Source organism: Brachyhypopomus gauderio, chromosome 15, assembly GCF_052324685.1.
Source record: "Brachyhypopomus gauderio isolate BG-103 chromosome 15, BGAUD_0.2, whole genome shotgun sequence".
NCBI lineage: Eukaryota > Metazoa > Chordata > Actinopteri > Gymnotiformes > Hypopomidae > Brachyhypopomus > Brachyhypopomus gauderio.
In genome coordinates, this window is record NC_135225.1 from 1,299,683 (window position 1) to 1,314,951 (window position 15,269).

Below are 15,269 nucleotides of genomic sequence, written 5' to 3' on the forward strand. Positions count from 1 at the left end.
AATTTAAGTGGGGGCGGGGTTAAAACTACATGTAAAATTATTATGATTTTGTTTGTTTTTGTAAATGTGTAAACATAAAGCCTTCAGTGACACAACACTGCAGTGTGTAATATATTAGAAGACGTGTCCTGGGAGCTGCAGAGACACTGTCCTGTCCTGTCCTGTCCTGTCCCGTCCTGTCCCGTCCTGTCCCGGTACATGTCCTGGCTCCAGCCCGCCGTGGGTCGCCGCTATTTGTTAGAATAAGGTTATTGGTGCTGAGACGCACTGGGCAGGGCACTGGGACCAGTTCGGCTGCTACACACACAGCAGCACTGCACAACACCGAGAAGAACAGGACGGGTAAGATCAACCCTTATATATATTTATATACACATATTTATATACGCATATTTATATACGCATATAAGACTAATGATGATGAAGCGGTATCGGCCGGGTTGAAGGAGCCCGTGTTGGTTTATTGTTGGTGTATTTATGATCCGCTGCATGTTTCTACCATTACTGCCATGGGCCGTGGTCGGATCTCCTTTATATCGCCGTCGGATGACCAGACTACGCTAAAAATGCGTTTTTTAAAAGAAATGCACGTTGCGTCGGGACTGAACCGGCAGTGGTTGAGCAGAACCGCACGAGCCCAGCCTGCATCAGCAGCTCCAACACCATCAACCCTGCACACGGGTTCTGTGCGGTTCTCTTCATTCTTTCAATGTCCGAGCCTTTCCCTGGGTAACTTTTAGACCTGTGTTTGGACTAATACACGCGGAACCTAATCATCCCGGTGAGCTTCGGTTCCGAGTCGGGCTAAAATGGACACTCCTGGTGCCATACCGGCCGCGGTTGTTAAAGCAGATTCTCGTTTGCTCGTGAAATGTACCACTTCCCTTTGTTCAAACGTACAGCTGCTGTGTGGTGCCGTCTGCTCGCCTGCACGTCTGATCTGCAGACAGGTCTGATCTGCTAGCTGATGTGAGGACTACAGAATATGTGCACGGTCTCTTTGTTTGATCTGATCTGAGTGTTGTGACATTATATCTGCAGCTGTAGTGTGTTACTAAATAACAGACTGAGGCCCGAGTGACAAAGCAACAACAAACACATTGGACTCCTTCTTGGATGTCCACACAGAGAACCTGTTTAATAATGTGTTGTGACTTGTTATAAAACAGACTAGAGCTTATAAAGGCCTTATAAAGGTCATACCTGGTATGGACCAGATACCAAGCATTTTTTAAGGAAACTACAGTGTTGGGATGTGGGTGCTTTGGGGTGTAATCAGACGGCCGTCTCCGTTGTCCTGTAACAGCCCCACAGCGGCCCACTTCACAGCCCACAGCATACGTCTCAGAAATGAACCATTCGCTGTGTCGACAAGTTGTTAGCCAGAGTGTCTCTTTGTAATAAGCAAAATGTGTTTTATTATGTTTGAAAAAATTGTAAAAAATGAGATGGAGTGTTTTAGCTGCTGTTATCCCACCCTTGCTAGTTTTTCTTGATTATCTAGGATGCCTCTAATACACTGTGCTCTTTAGACAGAAGTTGGAAAAGCTCAGGGATTTCATTAACTGCAAATTCCAAAACTACAGCTTTTTTTCACATCGCATTCTTGCACCTTGATCGTATGTTTATGAAGGGTGGCTCTGTTGGACATTGTCCAGGACGAGGCCTAAGATTAGTGTTTTTATAAAGTTGCACATCCCACAGTTTCGGATGCAAAGTGGATCTCTTTAACGTCACTATAACCTTAGCCAGCTTGGATCAGAAGTGCTGAGGAAATATAATTTATTTGTGTTAGCATTTTCTGAAGAACTAAGTTGGTAGTGGAGTGATGAAGAAATGTAAGTTGTGGTCAGAAGCGTAAGTATTTGGACGTGTACAGTAGGTCGCTAGGATGTAGTATTCAGCACGTGTACAGTAGGTCGCTAGGATGTAGTATTCAGCAGCTGTGTACGTATGAAGAAACACCCCACTTGTCTTTCGCTTCTGTGTTTAGTGTCTGTCGGACACCGTTGGCCCTGAGCTGTGATATGAACGTGGAGGGTTGAGATGTAAAATTCAGAATCTATGAACATTTTAAATGAAAACATATTGAGAGTGAGTTCATGAGCTGGGAGCCTCAGGTTGAGCTGGGAACAGATGAGATCACTGAGAAATTATCGTCCTGCCATTGCCTGATTTTCAGGTTCAGTCCTGGCTATTGAATTAACTGTTGTGATGATCAAATGTCAGTTTTGTCAAAACAGTCACATAAAAATAATTGGCCATGTGTGTGTGAAGCTTCTCTCTCCTCACATCTGTTGAGGGTGGTGCTGTTATTAGCTGCTATATTTACTCCTCTAAGTACCAAACTGCTTCATCTATATGAAGTACAGAAGCCTGGTATATATTTTTTCTGCCAGGCTGAGCTAAATCTGAGCTAAGTCCCTGTGGCCACAGTAATGGCAAACACATCTTCACCGGGCACTGCCCATTTCCCCTCCTTACACTCTCTTCAGTCACTGTTGGACATGCCATGTCTCTACTGCTACGTGGAGTATGTTTCGTTATGGCAGAGCTAAGAAATCAGCGTTTGAAGACATCAGCAGTGATTTGAGGCTGAAAGTGAAAGGGAAGTGTTGTACCTGGGAACGGTCTAGAGGACTAAAGTCTGGGCTAGTCATGGCCCTTACGTTACCTCAGGTCTAGAGGACTAAAGTCTGGGCTAGTCATGGCCCTTATGTTACCTCAGGTCTAGAGGACTAAAGTCTGGGCTAGCCATGGCCCTTATGTTACCTCAGGTCTAGAAGACTAAAGTCTGGGCTAGTCATGGCCCTTACGTTACCTCAGGTCTAGAGGACTAAATTCTGGGCTAGTCATGGCCCTTACGTTACCTCAGGTCTAGAGGACTAAAGTCTGGGCTAGTCATGGCCCTTACGTTACCTCAAGTCTAGAGGACTAAAGTCTGGGCTAGTCATGGCCCTTACGTTACCACAGGTCTAGAGGACTAAAGTCTGGGCTAGTCATGGCCCTTACGTTACCTCAGGTCTAGAGGACTAAAGTCTGGGCTAGTCATGGCCCTTACGTTACCTCAGGTCTAGAGGACTAAAGTCTGGGCTAGTCATGGCCCTTACGTTACCACAGGTCTAGAGGACTAAATTCTGGTCTAGTCATGGCCCTTACGTTACCACAGGTCTAGAGGACTAAAGTCTGGGCTAGTCATGGCTCTTACATTACCTCAGGTCTAGAGGACTAAAGTCTGGGCTAGTCATGGCCCTTACGTTACCTCAGGTCTAGAGGACTAAAGTCTGGGCTAGTCATGGCCCTTACGTTACCTCAGGTCTAGAGGACTAAAGTCTGGGCTAGTCATGGCCCTTACGTTACCACAGACCACTCAGCCCGTGTGATTCATCACTCTAGAAGCAGCTGCACTTCCTGTGTGGAGTCGCGTGCCTTGTGTTAATCTGTGCATTCCTGTTTCCTGTCTTAAAATCATGTTCAGATGAATGGTAAACTGATAAAATACACACAGAATAAAAAAACAGTTATCAAACAGTTATCACAGAATGTTAGGCAACAGTATGCTTCAATATGGAAAATGTTCAGTGTAGGCTATGTTACCTTTTAGAACTTCGTTTTGAGAAAACTATCATATTCCAAAGCATCTTGAATACTCCAGGCACATTGCTTTCCAAATCCACTTGCACGTCCACCTCACCTGGCCAGACTCTTGGTTCGGTTGGAGGTCAGTTGGAGGTCACTGTGATTGTGCCACACTGCTAGCTACAGTCCTGGACATCAGTACATGTTCGTGTTTGCGAGGGAGTGTGTGTGTAGGTGAGCACATGTGCGCTGTGTCATTTATAAAAACGCTCCATGCTCTTTCATGCTGGTGACAGCAGCACTTGTCCAAGCGCGGGACACGGCGGGACATGGCGGGACACGGCGGGGTAGCTGCTGGCTGTCAGAGGTGAAGGGCACCAGTCCTGATGTCTGAGCTGCAGACGTCTGCTGACGGATCTTCTTCATGTGGGTTATTCTCATCCGTGTCTTCGCATCGCCCCAAATGTGCTGTTTCACCATATTTCACTCGACTGCTACCGTTTTTATTTAATCTCTGAAACCTGCTACAGAAATGTTATGGGCAAGTCCTTTATAATGTCAGTGTTTAGTAATATTTATTATAAATAAACTTAATAGTTATTATCTCATTCTTACAAATATGAAGCATAAATACATGAAATATTTTTATTTCTGAGAGCACATTTAGAAACTGTTTTTATTTTCAGTGATTGTGAATTCAAAGTATTCTGAGGTTTTGAAGGCAAAGGTCCTCTTTGCCACATATATTAGGGCAGATGTGAGCAGGTTATTTGGATTATGCATGTTATTTGAATTATGCTTTCATTTCTAGTTTATTGCTGATATCGTCAGGGACGTTTGGGTAAAAACAAGCAAAAAGTCTTTTTGGTGCTTGTGATTTTTAAAAGCAGCCAACGGCCCCTCGGCCCCTACAGCCTCTCGGCCCCTCGGCCCCTACAGCCTCTCGACCCTTCTGCTCTTCAGCCGTACGGCCCCTCGGCCCCTACGGCCCCTGGATGTGTGCAGCTCTACTGTAGACCAACACAGGGACCACATCCTTCAGTCAGTCCTACATTGTTCTCTACGGCCACCCGATTTCCCAGCAGGCCCCTAGAATGAAAATGGCTATGAAAGAGACGACCTACCATTCCTTAAACTCTTCTGTTTGGAGTAAAGAAGAAGAGCTCTAACCTTTGACCCCAGTAATGCAATTGCATAACAGGAACAGTTACTTGGGGTGTTTTGTTAGACGTACATGAAGAAAAGGACTCCATTCATGGAGGCTATGTCATGTGAGGCGCTGTGCCTGAACTCAGAATGATATATCACTATATTTTTAATACTCTCAGAATCTAGGGCACGCTAGCATGGCCATGTCAGCTTGGGTGGCTTGTGTGCTCGGGCAGAAGCAGGCGTGAGGTGAGACAGCGGCTCTTATGTGATCAGCTAACCGCCCTTTGGCTTAGACCCCTACTAAGGATCTAATCACCCCTGTTAGAGGATATAAAGATGCATCCAGGAGATCAGAAGACAACAGAGACGGCGTGGTAATGGGATGGGGGTGGAACTGGGTGTCAGTGTCTGCTCACCAAGCCTGTTCCTGGAGGAGCAGTAAAGACTTATGGAGCTTCACCCCCCCCCCCCCCCCCCCCCCCCCAGAAACATCCTGGCAGACGAGGTGATGACCAGGTGATTTGGATGACATTACTGCTGAATAACAAGACAAGTGTGGAGAAGATTGGACTAAAAAGCAATTGTTTTAGCATTTTGTGGCACCTATGGGGAATGAACTCTCCCTAGACAGTAAGCAATAGTGTCTGCAGCAGTAATAACAGAATTATTGTCTTGTCTTAGTCACAGTGATGCAGAATACAGAAAGAGGGGATGTTGTCTTGCTTAGCACTGGTGGTACTGACTCGTTGTGCATACACACACAAGGTGAAAGGTCACATGTCCAACTGGCATTAATCAACTGTGAGTAACCTGAGGATCCAGATGAAGTCAGACCGTGTGTTTGTGTGCAAGATGGCAAAGTTATGGAGCATGTGTTTCCCCTGTAGTCATCGGTGCATGAGGTGTAACCGTGTAGTTTTCATTAGACAGTGTTTTCTTCTGTGAGAAGACAATACAGGTGGTTTGTGTACTAAAAACACAGCAAGTTTTCATCAGTGTTTTTAGTGTTAATTCTCTCATTTAAATGGCTTTCTGGGCTTAAATAGGTTAGATGTAACTGATTAATTGTAACGTACTAAACATCCTAGCTCCAGGTGACACGGTGATTCCTGAGGGAGTCCGTTTACTGATCCAGGCCAGCTGTGCTCTTAGTTAGCTGGTCTCGTCTGCAGAGGAGGGCCAGGCCAGAGCTGGCGGAGCGAGGGATGGGGTCACGGGGTCACAGGGCCGAGGGGCGGTCGCTCACACAGCTGTTGCATCATCTGGCAGTGACTCGCTGTGGAGCTCAGAGTTCTGCTACGTGGAATCTGCTGAGGGCCTCATGCTAAACTGAGGGTCTAGACCAAAGCAAGCGATTCCAATCATTTATCTTTTTACAGAGAAGGTCAGTGAGTCATTGGCTCACTCCTCTGGACAGTGGATAAAAATGGAGAGATGAACTGGGAAAAGCAGATAAAGATGGAGAGATGAACTGGGCAGATGGGAGGAAGTCTGAGCCACACTTCCTGTTCCTGCCAGAGAGCCGTCAGCCCCAAACAATCCGACTCTTCAGGCCCTGAGAGGGGGAGGATGAACTCACAGCCAACATGGAAAAATCACCCTTTTTCACCCGCTGAAAAAGGCACATTGGTCTGCTGGCACGAAAACAGGCGGGCCGCACACAGCACTGCCAGTGAAAGGAAGAATACAGCAAAACGTTTTACTTCTTTTGACATCACAAGTGGAGCTCCACCACAGATTAGAGGTCTCTGTTGAAGCCGTGGGCCAGAGCTAAAGTTCCCCACGTTGTACACCTCCTTTACGTGTTCCACATCAGGTCTTGAAGCCCACTGTGGTGCACCAGGGCAGGGGGTCTTCACTGCCAGAGCTGCAGTGTCAGGAGACCGTGCAGGAGGACAGTCAGGAGGGAGGTTGAGGCACTCCCCCGTGGGAGGACTGACGGAGACGTTGCCCTGCTCCTCCACCAGGGCTCCTCTACTACGTTGTTTGTTCTCCACAGGACGACCTTCCTGTGATGCCGTGAGAGAACTTGGCCACCATTATGCAACCACTTTTTGCTTTTTAAGCTGCACCCTTAATTAATGTCAGCCGAGGTGCCCCCCCCCCCCCCCCCCAACCCCAAAAACCTCACAGTTCCTGAAACCACAGGCAGCATCAGATTTCTGTTATTCAAAAACAGGAGAGGGTCTTTTTTTTCATGCATATTTATACACTTGTTATGTTAGGATTTATGAGTGAGCCAGTTAGGAAGGAGCTGACTGGATGAAGAGGAGCTCTGTGGAGTCCAGTGTTGTTACGCTGTGAGCTTGTCCTCTCTACTGTCCCCTCTACTGTCCCCTCTACTGTCCTCTCTACTGTCCTTTCTGCACATCCAGTACTCACGTCAGATCATTTCTGAAGGATTAGACGGGTCTAGCAGGGCAGGAAATGTCACTCTGTGTCTTAAGCAGAAGCTTAATTCAGGATCTGCACCCGCAAATGAGAAGCTCATAAATCAGACCAGGACACAGCATGAGGCCAGATGTTGTCATAGCAATAGCTTATTAAGCATGCCTTATAATCTCACCAAATGGAAGTCACGGCCGCCACTGAGTGCTGCATTGTATTCAGAATTAAAAGAGTTTTGGATGGTGGGGGTGGAGCCTCCTCGGGGGTGGAGCCTCCACTGTCCCAGCTCAGGGTCTCGGATCGTGGAGAAAGCAGCCGTGTAGTCCTGGATTGTTCAGTGACATTGACGAGTGGTTCTGGGTCACATGTTTCCTTCTCCAGCACTCCAGGATCACGCAAGAGCATCTGATGATTTGTATGAGGGAAAAAATCAGTAGTTTTCCTGACCCATGGCCAGAATTATGGTTTCACCCTAAACACGTTTGTCCTAGTTTTGTGGGATCACTGTAAAATTGTGAAAACAGTGAAACTGCGTTTACTGTAGAGATGGTTGGCCAGGAACCGTTGGTTTTGTGACTGTGTGTTTACCCCATTTCACAGCGAGAGTGTTGAGGGTTGGTGTTGAGGTTGTCTGGGCTGTGTTCAGCGTGTGGCCAGCAGCCACTGCTTGATGGTTCTTCCCTTTCGCAGCTGTGCGTCTGGGGCGGCTGAGTGTGTCCAGCTTAGCAGAGTGAGCAGGGAGAGAGAGACGGAATGAGAGAGAGATGGAGTGAGAGAGAGAAAACGTGCTGGGTGTGTAGTTCAGCTTACATCACTTCCTGTAGCATCTGGCAGTGATCAGAGGAGGAGGGAGTTCTGCACACTCCCACTGTGCCTCTGCGGACGGGACTGGAGCGCTCTAAACGCCGGTGCCGTCTAACGGATCGCCCCATTTCTCCGCCCACTCGCCCTCTTTGAAAATTCAAACTTAAACATGATCCTTTGGAATGACAGTAACAATCTCCCAATGTTCTCAAAGAGAAGACCTGCTATTATATTCACGCCGTACAATCCTAAAACGAATTTGTTGTTTGAAATGACATAATTCTATGCTGATTTCAATCTTTTGACCTAATGGCTTTTTACACCCTTTTATTTATTTCTCTTTCTCTCCCCTGTCTTCCTCTCTCTCTATTCCCCTCCCTCCATCTCTCCCTCTTCCTCTCTCTGTCTGTCTCGGTCAGGATGACGTAGGGGCTGGAGTGAGAGTGGAGAGCAGAAATGAGCCTCACGTCCTGGTTCCTGGTGAGCTGTGGGGGCACACGCCACCGTCTGCCCCGCGAGATGATCTTCGTGGGTCGCGACGACTGTGAGCTCATGTTGCAGGTCAGCCGCCGGCCGCCCCCACACTCCGCCCGTCACGGGCTCCTTCTGATCCCGGCGTTTCAGCAGAGGTCGACCTGCTAACATCTGCCAGAAAACCGTCACTGCTCATGACGTCTTGAAGCTCGTCGGTTTTCATGAACTCTACGAACCCGGTGTTTTGTTTAGCATACACTTTTTGAATTTTGAATTTCTGCTGAATGTAAAACTGACTGAATTGCCCAGCAGAACGCCTCAGTGCTCAGAACCATGGTGGTATCCTTAGTTTTGTTATTTGTGAGCTTTATTCCATCTGAAGACTCACGGTTGGCAACGGAAGAGATGCGTACATGAATTATTTCTGCCAAGTAAAGCGACTGGTTCGGTTTGACACTGTCAGAGTGTGCATGTTCGTCGTGGTGCTATATTAATAGAAAGTGGAACAACTAGCTCACCGGTTACTTTTAGATTTGTTAAGTGTCCGATGCTATGAGTGCGTAAACCGCTCCCCTGCCAAAGGGAAGTGTGGTGTAGCAGTGTTTTTTACATTCGACCTCATGGTTTAGAGCCATTATATCAAGGACAGTCCTAAAATGGGTGATATGGCATTAGGCTGTTGCTATTTCCACCAGCTGCTAAACACTGGGATGATTCTGGGTTTCTCCATCTCGCTGCTTCTTCTAGGCAGTTTAACGGGCCAGTTTGACTCTCATTCTCACCATACTGTGCTCTTTTTAAAAAAATGCTAGCATCAGCATGTGTTGTTTTCTTGTGTTGCTAATAAAGATCTGGTTGGCCCCCTGCAGGACACAGTTGCTTCCTCAGTCATACATATAGCGGAGCACAATGTGTGCTAAAAACCCCCGAACACAGCACCTCTCTCTCTCTCCTTTATCGCGGCCCAGACAGTTGGGACTCTGCAGCATGCAGGCATATTTAGTCTGTTATAGTCTATTAGCCTTCAGCAGACATTCTAGATGTTTTACCCCGCCCCAGATTCTCTGATTTTAAAATGTAGGGATTTCTTGTTTTTGAGGATTTGTTGCGGTATCTTCATGAACACAGGGACTGCTCTTGGATGTCAGGCGCTAGCGTGTAGCAGACGTGAACAAAGCCTTGTTGTGTTTCAAACGCGCCCCTCCCCCCCCCCCCCCCCTCCAGCCAGTCGCCTCAGAATCTGAGAACCAGTTTTTGGTTGGGAGGGTTGAGGCGTTTAAACGTCAGTTGCTCATTCGTGTAATTGCTTTTACAAAACACTTTATTACTTGATGTATTTTTCACGTGGTCTGACCGGTAGTCTCGTTACATGTAAGAATTCTTTGAGCTGATGTGAAGCTTGTAGCTGTCTAGTGTTGAGACAAGGAAAAATCGTACTGCTCCGATATTATAACGCTAATTCTGTTATATTCTAAGAAAATTTATAATCTTTTTAAATATGGCTTATAAATCACATCGTCTGAACTGTCTTCTCCACTCTCTCTCTCTACCTCTCTGTATTGCATTCAGTTTATTGTGCACTTTATTAAAGTAAAGACCGTTTACTTCGATATGCCACACTTCTCTTCTGAGGTGTTTACAAGTTTTTGGATATGTTTTTGACGTTCTGTTATGTGGGCCATCCCCTGTTTTGTCTGTTTTTTTATTTTTTATTGCTGGCATTATAGCTGGCCGTCCCGCTGATGGCCGTGGTCCCTGTGGACTGCGTCAGTGCTTTTATGGGTCTTGTGGAACCTTTTATCTTGTTTGACTAAATCACCATCCTAATGAGCAGCTGAGGATCAGCGGGCCGCTCAGTGTGCCTGTGTGCTTCTCCAGAGTGGAGATTCTCATCAGTCATTAAGCACTTGTTTGGCTAACGGTCCCCCACCAACTCCACAGTCAGATCCATAATCCTACCAGTAATAGGAGAGGATCTGTGATGTATTGGAAACAGTGGTAGATGTTTTATAGACAACCTCCCGTTGGAACAATGTCAGGCTGTTTGCCATAACTATGAAACTGTTGCCAAAGTAAATTTATTGTACATCGTACATTTAAAGGTAGCAAAAAACCCTCCCCTGTTCCCTAACTCATCCTCTGTGTGTGTGTATGTGTGTGTGTGTGTGTGTGTGTGTGTGTGTGTGGGTGAATACAGTCCCGCAGTGTAGACAAGCAGCACGCTGTGATCAACTACGAGTCTTCCAGTGATGAGCACAAGGTGAAGGACTTGGGGAGTCTAAACGGGGTGAGTGGACCCAGACCAACACGCTCGGTCACTCACGTTATCTCCTGTTTTAAAGCGCCTCTCCTGTGGTGACCATCAGTCCTTTTACCCTCTCAGGTGTGGTCTCACTTTATAAACTGCAGTGTTGTCGTTGTTCTATCAATCAATCAATCAATCAAATTTTATTTATATAGCGCTTTTTACAACAGTTGTTGTCACAAAGCAGCTTTACAAGTGCCGAGTCCTAGCCCCCAGTGAGCAAGCCAAAGGCGACAGTGGCAAGGAAAAACTCCCTAGTTTTTTGCATGAGGAAGAAACCTTGAGAGGAACCAAGACTCAGGGGGGAAACCCATCCTCCTCTGGCCGACACCGGTCTAATTGATTTTAAAAAATATGTTCAGTGAATATGAACACGTGTTTCCCTTACTTCAGTACTGGTACAGATTTGTACCATTTACATGTAAATGCTGTTTAAGACATGTAAGAAATCTTGCCGTTCTTAAACCCAGTGGTGAATGTTGTTATATTCTGAGTCATATGTTATTGTTAGTGAGTCTCCCTATGCCTGAGGTCAGTAGAAACAGCTTAGTGTGTCAGTGTCTAAAACAGGAAGTCGGACTCAAAGCTCTTCCTGTTAGGTCATTCTTTGGTATTGCTCTTCCTGCCCACTTGTGACAGGAAACATTCCAGAACAGAAATTAAATCATTTTCTGAACCACAGTTGGTCCATAAAAAGGCTCCTTGTGTTTTGTTCGGCCATGTTTCTGTTGTCCGTTCTGCTTGTTTGTTATTAAATGAAACAGAGACTCCATGTTTCTTGTGTCATTTGGGTTGAAGCCCAACCTCAATATGTTAATCATGAATCAACACCTTCCACACCCCCACACTGGTGGTCTATTCCAGAGCCCACACCCCCACACTGGTGGTCTATTCCAGAACCCTCACCCCCACTCTAGTGGTCTATTCCAGAACCCTCCCCCCCACACTGGTGGTCTATTCCAGAGCCCACACCCCCACTCTGGTGGTCTATTCCAGAACCCCCACCCCCACTCTGGTGGTCTATTCCAGAACCCCCACCCCTACTCTGGTGGTCTATTCCAGAACCCCCACCCCCACTCTGGTGGTCTATTCCAGAGCCCTCACCCCCACTCTGGTGGTCTATTCCAGAACCCACACCCCCACTCTGATGGTCTATTCCAGAACCCCCACCCCTACTCTGGTGGTCTATTCCAGAACCCACACCCCCACTCTGGTGGTCTATTCCAGAACCCCCACCCCCACTCTGGTGGTCTATTCCAGAACCCCCACCCCTACTCTGGTGGTCTATTCCAGAACCCCCACCCCCACTCTGATGGTCTATTCCAGAACCCCCACCCCCACTCTGATGGTCTATTCCAGAACCCCCACCCCTACTCTGGTGGTCTATTCCAGAACCCCCACCCCTACTCTGATGGTCTATTCCAGAACCCCCACCCCCACACTGGTGGTCTATTCCAGAGCCCTCTTCCCCACTCTGGTGGTCTATTCCAGAGCCCTCACCCCCACACTGGTGGTCTATTCCAGAGCCCCCACCCCCACTCTGGTGGTCTATTCCAGAGCCCTCACCCCCACTCTGATGGTCTATTCCAGAACCCCCACCCCTACTCTGGTGGTCTATTCCAGAACCCACACCCCCACTCTGATGGTCTATTCCAGAACCCTCACCCCCACTCTGGTGGTCTATTCCAGAACCCTCACCCCCACTCTGATGGTCTATTCCAGAACCCTCACCCCCACTCTGGTAGTCTATTCCAGAACCCTCACCCCCACTCTGGTGGTCTATTCCAGAACCCCCACCCCTACTCTGGTGGTCTATTCCAGAACCCCCACCCCCACTCTGGTGGTCTATTCCAGAGCCCTCACCCCCACTCTGATGGTCTATTCCAGAGCCCTCACCCCCACTCTGATGGTCTATTCCAGAACCCCCACCCCTACTCTGGTGGTCTATTCCAGAACCCCCACCCCTACTCTGGTGGTCTATTCCAGAACCCCCACCCCCACTCTGATGGTCTATTCCAGAACCCCCACCCCTACTCTGATGGTCTATTCCAGAACCCTCACCCCCACTCTGGTGGTCTATTCCAGAGCCTACACCCCTACTCTGATGGTCTATTCCAGAACCCTCACCCCCACTCTGATGGTATATTCCAGAACCCTCACCCCCACTCTGATGTTTTTCCCCTTACACTTTAGATGTGGGGAAAAGAATGACATGCTCAGCTTTTCAGAGGAAACTTTAAACTGAGCTGTCATGAAAGGGCTCAGTTGGTGAGATTCTTCATCCCCTCGAGGGAGTGTGTGTTATTTGAGACAGAACAGACTTCAGCTCTTAGACGGCCAACACACACACACACGCACATTCACATGCAGAAGGACTGAAGACTTAATGACTTTATGCTGTTTGTGATAGCATGTTTAGGTTTGTCGGTGCTTTGTAGAAATCATGACCAGGATAAGTCATGTCAAAAAAGATTTTAAGTGCGGTTTTTAACAACTGTAGAGCAAACGATACTGGAGACAAGCCTTTATTTCTGAGCTCCAGTCCAGTTTTTGACCTGTGATGTTTAGCCTTGGATCGGGTGTTGTCTCAGATCTATTGATACTGACTTCATTTGGTAACCATCAGCAGGACAATCATCAGGACAAGAGAAAACGCTTTTTCATCTTTGGTGGAACTTACAGCATCTCTTGAGACATGCATACATGTGAACCATCAGAGATTCTCTCATCGTGACCTACTGTAGAGGTCACAGGTCTATATGAATTGGTAGGAGTGTTGAGTAATGAATCTACACTACTCAAAAAATACAGGAAACACGTAAACAACACAGTGTAACTCCAAGTCAAACACAGGAAGCAACACTGATTGTGAATCAAATTTACCCGCTGTTGTGCAAATGGAACAGACAACAGGTAGAAATGAGAGGCAATTAGCAAGACCCCCCCTATAAAGGAGGTTCTGCAGGTGGTGACCACAGACCTTTTCTCTGTTCTCATCCTTTCTGGCTGATGTTTTGGTCACTTTTGCATTTTGTCAGTTTTGTCAGAGGTAGCATGAGGCGGTGTCTACAACCCAAACGTTTCTCAGGTAGTGCAGCTCATCCAGGATGGCACATCAATGTGAGCTTTGACTAGAAGGTTTGCTGTCTCTGTCAGCACAGTGGCCAGAGCATGGAGCAGGTACCAGGAGACAGGTCAGTACACCAGGAGACATGGAGGGGGCCGTAGGAGGGCAACACCCCAGCAGCAGGACCACTAACTCCTCCTTTGTGTAAGGAGGAACAGGAGGAGCAGTGCCAGAGCCCTGCAAAATGACCTCCAGGACACTAATATCTATGTTTCTGCTCAACCGGTCAGAAACAGACTCCATGAGGGTGGTATGAGGACCCGACGTCCACAAGTGGGACTTGTGTTTACAGCCCAACACCGTGCAGGGCGACTGGCATTTGCCAGAGAACACCAAGAATGGCAGATTCGCCATTGGTGCCCTGTGCTCTTCACGGATGAGAGCAGGTTCACACTGAGCACGTGTGACAGAGTCTGGAGACGTCGTGGAGAACGTTCTGCTGCCTGCAACATCCTCCAGCATGACCAGTTTGGCAGTGGGTCAGTAATGGTGTGGGGAGGCATTTCTTTGGAGGGCTGCACAGACCTCCATGTGCTAGCTAGATGTACCCTGACTGCCATTAGGTACCAGGATGAGATCCTCAGACCCACTGTGAGACAATATGCTGGTGCAGTGGGCCCTGGGTTCCTTCTGATGACAATGCTAGGCCTCATGTGGCTGAAGTGTGTCAGCAGTTCCTGTATGATGAAGACACTGATACTATGGACCGGTCTGCCCGTTTCCCAGACCTGAATCCAATCGAGCACATCTGGGACATCATCCACCAACGCCACGTTGCACCACAGACTGTTCAGGAGTTGACTGACACTTTAATCCAGGTCTGGGAGGAGATTCCTCAGGTGAACATTTGTCACCTCATCAGGAGCCCAGGTGTTGTAGGGAGGTCTCATCAGGAGCCCAGGTGTTGTAGGGAGGTCTCATCAGGAGCCCAGGTGTTGTAGGGAGGTTAAACAGGCACGTGGAGGCCACACACACTACTGAGACTAATTTTAACTTGTCTGTTGGATCAGCCTGTCATTTGATTTTCCACTTTGATTTTGAGTAGGATTTCAAATCCAGACCTCCGTGGGATAATAATACTGATTTACATTGATCATTTTTGCTATTTTGTTCTCAACCCATTCCACTATGTAATAAGTACGATTTTCATCTGGAATATTTTATTCATTGAGATCTAAGATGTATTATTTTAGAGTTCTTTTTATTTTGTTTGAGCAGTGTATTTAGACAAGGTCTGTCTGCTTTCAGACATTTGTGAACGATGTCCGAATCCAGGAGCAGATGTACATCACGCTGAAGATTGATGATAAACTGAGGTTTGGATATGATATCCTTCTCCTAATGCCTGATGTCACTTCATCTTACACTGAACAAATCTTGTGTCTGCCGTTTTATTTGATGTGAATGTCTACTCTTGTTATGTGTGCATGTGTGTGTATG

General features: G+C 47.3%; 1 protein-coding gene across 2 annotated transcripts; it reads left to right on the forward strand.

Annotated features, from left to right (window-relative positions):
- The first annotated feature begins 191 nt into the window (after positions 1–191).
- On the forward strand, positions 192–15,248 carry LOC143477007 (centrosomal protein of 170 kDa-like). Of its 2 annotated transcripts, none has more exons than XM_076975455.1 (4): positions 192–342; positions 8,343–8,484; positions 10,595–10,684; positions 15,078–15,248. In XM_076975455.1, the coding sequence occupies exons 2-4, from the start codon at positions 8,380–8,382 to the stop codon at positions 15,231–15,233; spliced, it is 351 nt and encodes a 116-aa protein (XP_076831570.1). In that variant the 5' UTR covers positions 192–342; positions 8,343–8,379; the 3' UTR covers positions 15,234–15,248. The 2 variants fall into 2 exon arrangements, with proteins under 2 accessions (XP_076831570.1, XP_076831571.1); XM_076975456.1 differs by lacking the exon at positions 192–342 and adding an exon at positions 569–781.
- The last annotated feature ends 21 nt before the right edge of the window (positions 15,249–15,269 follow it).

Excerpts from the sequence above, each read along its gene's own strand:
- LOC143477007 (XM_076975455.1), top strand. The coding sequence starts at position 8,380 with ATGAGCCTCACGTCCTGGTTCCTGGTGAGCTGTGGGGGCACACGCCAC. Across the intron at positions 8,485-10,594 it reads ACTGTGAGCTCATGTTGCAG|TCCCGCAGTGTAGACAAGCA; the intron begins GTCAGCCGCCGG and ends GGGTGAATACAG. Across the intron at positions 10,685-15,077 it reads ACTTGGGGAGTCTAAACGGG|ACATTTGTGAACGATGTCCG; the intron begins GTGAGTGGACCC and ends GTCTGCTTTCAG.